Consider the following 6,000-nt stretch of genomic DNA (forward strand, 5'->3'; position numbering starts at 1 on the left):
GTAGCCTTTGGATGAGGGGAGGGAAAGGAGGGCAGAGTTGGGAAGGGGAGGGGATGGCAGAGTCAGCTCACACCCAGGGAACTGAATGAATGGGCCTTGAGTTGGAGAAGCCCAGAGACAAGATAGAGACCCAAGAGGGGGCAGACAGGCCGGTTTCCCCTCCCCGCGTTGCCCCACGTGGGGCGAAGTCTACTCACCATCTATGCGGGGACCCAGGCATCTGGCCAGCCTGGAGCTCCTGCCGCTGGGCCGTGCTCCCCTGATGTGGTGGGGCTCTCAGCCGGGGCTCTTGAGGCAGGTCCACCAGGCACCCTGTGATGGGGCGGGGGCCCTGGGGAGGCTCCTGCCAGCCCCTGGATTCCTCAGGGCCGCAGGGGTGGGGAGCTGGTCGGGCCGGTTTGGGCTCCTCAGTCTCCTCCCCAGGTGCTTGCCCACGCCCCTGCAGGGTGACGGTGATGTGGTAGCGGGTCCTCCTGGCAGAGGGACACTCACGTAGAGTCTGGGCTGGCTCGGGCAGGACTGGCCCTGCGCTGGTAGGCTCGCCCTTTGCCCCCTCTGCCCTGGGGGAGGATGCTGGGCGGGGCCGCACGTCTTCCAGGTTGCTGGGTGGCTCAGGCCTCAGAGGAATCTCTGGGGCTGTGTACGGGGGTTGCAGGCAGGTGCAGCCTGGAGATCCTTGTTCCAAACATCCAGGAGCTGGTGGTGGGCATGAGGGACACCTGGTCCCAACAGGCTCTGCTGAGGTCACCGCCAGTGCCAGGCTCTCTGGCCCCACAGAGGCATAGTTGGCCAGGTCAGAGGCGCTGCCCACTGCTGGCCTCTGTAGGCGCCCCAGTGGCTCAGCAGACCTCCCTGAGCTGTGTCGTTGCTTCCAAAGCCAGGAGCCACGGCTCCCTGCCCAAAGGTCCAACTCTGAGAGGCTCTGGGCTTGGGCCTGAGGGAAAGCAGAAGCAAAGATCGGGTGACAGCATCGCTCCCCTGCCTTCTGGGTACCCCTGACACCCCGGCTGCCCTCCTTGTCACAGAAGAAGCTGAGCAGAGCTCTGACACCAAGCAGAGCTGCCTTAAGGAGAGACTGCCTCTTAGGCCACAAGATCTGGACAAAGAGGCAGAGCTCTGGAAAGGCCCTTCAGCATTCAACTCACCCCTTCCCATTCTGCATGTGAGGAAGGTGAGGCCCAGAGTGGACACTGACATGACTTAAGTCACACAGTGAGGGCTCCTGATTCTCAGGCCAACTGCTGATTTCCCAGGAATCCTCTGGCCTCCAGCCCTTTGGTACCAGCTGCCCTGGGCATTAGGGGCTTTGTGGGCAGGCCTGCCACAAATGCCCGTGGCCTCTGCCCGCTCCTGGCTTCCAGAGAGCCTGCAGCCAACTCCCCAGTACCCTCCCAGCCCGAGATTCCCAAACACACCTGGGAGGAGGTACTTGGGCATAGAGATGTTCTTGGGACAAGAGGGAGCCTGGAAAGAGGTTTTGCCTAAGTGGGACAACACTGACTTCTGTCCGCTGTCTTCCCCTGGGGCCCAGCCTAGCTGTGGGTGTGAGGGGAGAGGGTTCAGGACCAAGGACCCAAATGGACACTGCCACCCAAAACACCAGTTTTCAAGGATGGGTTTGTGTCCCTGGCAACAGAGGAGCCAAATCTGGGGTCAAATTCCTCCTAGCAGAGGCCCTTGATCCCAAATGCCTTAATGTACTCATCTATGAAATAGATGCAGCCTCTCACTCCCCAGAGGCTGAACATCTCAAGAAACAGGAGGGTTGGATGATTAATCTGGGGGCCCCGAGCAAGGCAAGCTGGGCTTGATTCTCAGCTCTGTTACTTTCTAGCTGCAATACCTCTTGCATCTTAGTTTCCCCATGTGTAAAATGGGCGTGATAATAAAAATATTGCTTCCTGGGAGTGCTGTGAAGATTGTATGAGATAATCCATGCAGAGTACCAGCAGTACTCAATTAAATGCTAGTAATTATTGATAGTATTCAGGATCACAGAGAGACACATGGCTGCTTGAGCCACCTCCAGAGGAAGCCGTCTGCTCCTCCAGGGGGTGGGGAGTGGGGGACCTTGTCTCTGTCCAATCCATGGCTCAGGTCCCCACTGATGATGGGGAAACTGCGGGCAGAAGGTTAAGCCACCGGCCCAGCGTCACCCCTGGGGGCCATGCCAGGAAGTGGGGAAAAGGGGTCAAAGATGGGGAAGGTCAAGCTAAAGGAGGGAGTGTGGAAAGGGGGTCCTGAGAACAGGTACTGCCCCTACATGCCTCCCCCAGGGGCCCCGACATTAGGAAGCTGTTTTCTGAGCATCTAGGCCCCGCACTGGAGGTTCTACATCTGTTACGTTATTTCTCACAACAGCCCTAAGAGGCATTACTGTCCCCATTTTGCAGATGGGGAAGCTGAGGTTCAGAAGTGGGAAGTGATCTGCTCAGGGTCACACAGTGAACCCGTGGCAGAGGAGGGATGAGAGAACTCCAGTTGCCTAACTTGTAAGTCAGGGTTCTCAGGGCCGGCCCAGCCCCTCCCAGAGCTTCTGCTCCCCTACACTCCCCCACCCTTGTATTCTCTCTTACCTTGAGGCTGACTCTGCTGGTGCTGCCCTGGCCCTGGGCCAGGTCAGGGCAGCTCTGGCCACCCCAGGGCCTGGGAAGGAAGCACAGGGAAAGGAATGAAGTAGCCTCCTCCTCTCCCACGCCCAGACTGGACCTAGTGGCTCTCCCACCTCTTCTCTCAGGGCCCACACAGGCAGGATGAGCACCTGAAATCTCGGGGGGGGGGGGTGGGGCTGCGGGGCAGGGGAGGTCTATGCAGCAGCTTCCTCTCTGCTCCCTCCCCCAGCTGTCCACTCCACCTCCAGAGACAGAGAGACAGGGATGGGATGGGCCTGGGCCTGTATCAGGGCCAGAATACAGAAAAAGGACAGTACCCTAATAATTCAAAAGCTTGCCATTTGCTGAGGCCCACCCTATGCCAGGTTTAGCACTAGGTACCAGGCCTACATAATCTCCTTTAAGCCTCACAAATAATCCTAAAAGGTAGATATTATTGTCCTCATTTTTCAGGTAAGGAACTGAGGTCCAGAGTGGTAAAGTGACTTGCCTGGAGTCACACAGCTAGTGAGCCTTGGAGTTAAGACACTAGGATGGTATCACTCCAAAGGTTGGTTGGGCATCACCATGCTAATGGGGGCAAGATGAGGAAGTGCCTTGGCTGCCCCCTCTGTACACTCTGCCCCCGACTCCAGGCAATCAGCAGGGAGCAGAGGCCTGTGCCTCAGGGCCAGAGTCCCATTCCCACAGCCAGTGAGAACCAAGTCCAAGTGCACACATGGGATGTATCATCACGCTGGCCCAGGAGCATGCGAAGTCCCTACCCTGCCCTCCCTGTCCCTGACTCACCCGCAGCCCTGCCTCCTGTCAAGTGGGGAAAGAAAGGGAGGAGCAGTGCCATCTGGGCCTATAGGGCAGGTTCCTGCCAGACAGGGTAAAGGGAGTGGGTGTGACTTCCAGGGAGGGCACTGGCAGGGTGTGGGCACCCCCGGCCATCCAGGCTTCCAGGTATAGGGTGGCTAGGCCCTCCCCTCCTTTCGAGCAGCACAAACTCCTCCTCTCACTCTGGCCCCACCACGACTGCCTCCACTCCTCCCAGGGCAGGCTGGAGACAGCCGTGTCATGATAAGATCAGAACAAATTGCCCAGTCTCTGCACAGAGACACAAACACCCCGTGCCTGAGAGCACACGCCATGTTCTTTGCAGATACAGGGCCTGTGAGCTACTGAGGTCCTCTTCGCTATGCCCCTCCCACCCATTCAGCCTGGCCACCCACAGAGCCTTTTCCCTTCCTCTCAGACATCAGGTAACAGTGAACCAGCTAGGAGAGATGTAGCAATTTGTTCAGGGTCACGTGGCCAGTGGCATCTAGGGTTAGGACAGAGCTCCGGCCCCCAGGCTTACAGTCCCGAAATTTCTCCAAGCAACAGAGCAGCCCAGTGCTTCAGGATGTGGGCCCTGGAGTCAGACTGCTTAAGCCTGTGTCCCAGCCCCACCACTTCCCAGCTGTGTGACTGGGGCGGTGACTTAACCTCTCTGGACCTCCATTTCCTTATCTGACTCACACAAAATACCCGCCTTGTCTGGCTGCTGTGAGGATTAAATGAGATAATCCAGGTACAGCACCAAGCAAGTGACAAATAAAAGTTTAATGTTCTTACAATCTGAGATGACAGGGGGAAAACTTCTTCATGGCATTTAAGGGCGAATGCAGTGCAGTCTAAGCCAACTCAGGAACCTGTCATACTCATGACAAAGGGACGTGAAGACCAGAGCTAAACTGGCCTGTGATGAAAGAATCAAAGTCCACAGGGGCAGGAGGAACCACCATATTTGCCTTTCAACTATCTCTGGAGAGAAAATCAGGAGTTCCCTGGCATGCCACCTGCCAGACTTAGGAAATTGCAAATTTGTTGTAAAGTTTTATAAAAGCACAGGAACTTTATAATATAAAGTCCACATAACCAAAATCGTGGTACACCGACAGGTATATTTTTATGCTCCCAGACACTCATACAGGATATTTGAACATCAGGTACACTCCAAGACGCACACCCACACCCTTGGGCCCAGGGGCGCCCCGAGCGGCCCTCCTCCAAACCCCTCACCTATCCCAGGATCTGGCCTCCTCCGGTATCGGCTTCCTCTTGCACTCCCTCCGGAGCCCTAGCCTGGCCAGGCGGCGAGCCAGGCGGGCCCCCAGGCCCCCGCGCCGCTCGGCCATGGCAAGGGCAAGGTCCCAGGCTCGGGGCGTCAGGACACCTGACCGGTCCCGGGCCGCGGGGGCCACCCGGATCCCGCTCATTTACAGAGAAACGCCTCCTCCTGCCCGCCCCCCTGAGCAAACAGCGCCCGGCCCGCAGTGCGGGCGCGGGGTGAGGACCGATCCAGATGCTGCCCAAGCCCCAGGGCAGGGGGTGCGCTCTGCAGGGGTCGTCCCCACCCGGGCCACCCCCCACCCTTGCTTCCCCCACCCCCACCCCCGCCCCGCTGCAGCTCTTGGCCCTGTCTGTGCTACTTCTTTAGGCCTCCGGAAGCGCCAGGGGCCCACCGGGTCCCGGTGCTGGAAGCCTTCAAGCTGGGCCTGCACAAAGTAGGCCGGAAAGGAAGGTCCTGGGGCTAGAAGGGGCCAGGAGCCTGGACTGAGCTAAGGGTCTTTCCCGCTCCCCCGGAGAAGGAGGAGCTAGAACGCAGGGGCGGAGCCAGGGGCGGGAATGGGCGTGATTGGGGGGGCTAGCCTGATTGGTTGGCATGTTGGGCGGGGCCAAAAGGGTGATAGGTGGGCTTGGAACCTAGACCTCGGTACTGGTGGGGATCGACGTTGACCCTGCCCTTACCCTGCCATGGTGGACCCTTATGAGAGTTCTCTCTCTCGGTCCTGGAGACCCTATGACACAGCGGGAATCTCGCCTGTGGGGGAATCTTCCCTTGGTGGGGAAGCCTATCCGAAACCCACAGGGATGCGAACGGCGACCCCTGCTGGAAGTTGGCCAGCTATTATGATTTAATAATGGCTACTGTTGTGATTATAACCTGGGCCTCCTGTACCCCCAAAGGGCAGTACCCTTTCCCACCTGATGCTACCTCTCTTAACTCTCGGGGGGGCATACCTTGCACATTGGGGGATCCTCTGGGACTGCAGGAAGAAAGACCATCAGGAGGGTCCCAGTTCCCCAGGCTCTCTGCCAGTTCTTCCCTGCCGGCAGTCCTTGTAGGACCTCAACCCCTTCCCCGAGCTTGGTGCCTCCTTAGCCATTTGTTCTCTGTGATGACTGGTCCTGACACACAGGGGGACATCTTGCTTGTGGGTCATGAGTGGACACCGATATCCTTGTGTTCCTGCCTCTCCCACAGGGAGCTCAGATCCTGGCATGTACAGAGGGAGGAGTATGCCGCACCTGACCACGGCAGGGAGTACCAGCTGAGGGGGCACGTAGCAACTGTGAG

General features: G+C 58.3%; 1 protein-coding gene across 1 annotated transcript in view; it reads right to left on the reverse strand.

The window, feature by feature from the left end:
• The window catches only part of CRYBG2 (crystallin beta-gamma domain containing 2), a 29,188-nt gene extending 24,330 nt beyond the window's left edge, over window positions 1–4,858 (reverse strand). Inside the window, exons 1-3 of the mRNA XM_007178708.2 lie at window positions 4,662–4,858; window positions 2,577–2,646; window positions 198–934 (exon numbers count right to left, since the gene is read on the reverse strand). Of these exons, the coding sequence (XP_007178770.2) occupies window positions 198–934; window positions 2,577–2,646; window positions 4,662–4,858 (1,004 nt within the window). The remainder of the gene's footprint in view (window positions 1–197; window positions 935–2,576; window positions 2,647–4,661) is intronic.
• Window positions 4,859–6,000: the final 1,142 nt, after the last annotated feature.

The sequence above is a fragment of the Balaenoptera acutorostrata genome, chromosome 1 (genome assembly GCF_949987535.1).
Source record: "Balaenoptera acutorostrata chromosome 1, mBalAcu1.1, whole genome shotgun sequence".
In the NCBI taxonomy this organism is placed as follows: Eukaryota; Metazoa; Chordata; class Mammalia; order Artiodactyla; family Balaenopteridae; genus Balaenoptera; species Balaenoptera acutorostrata.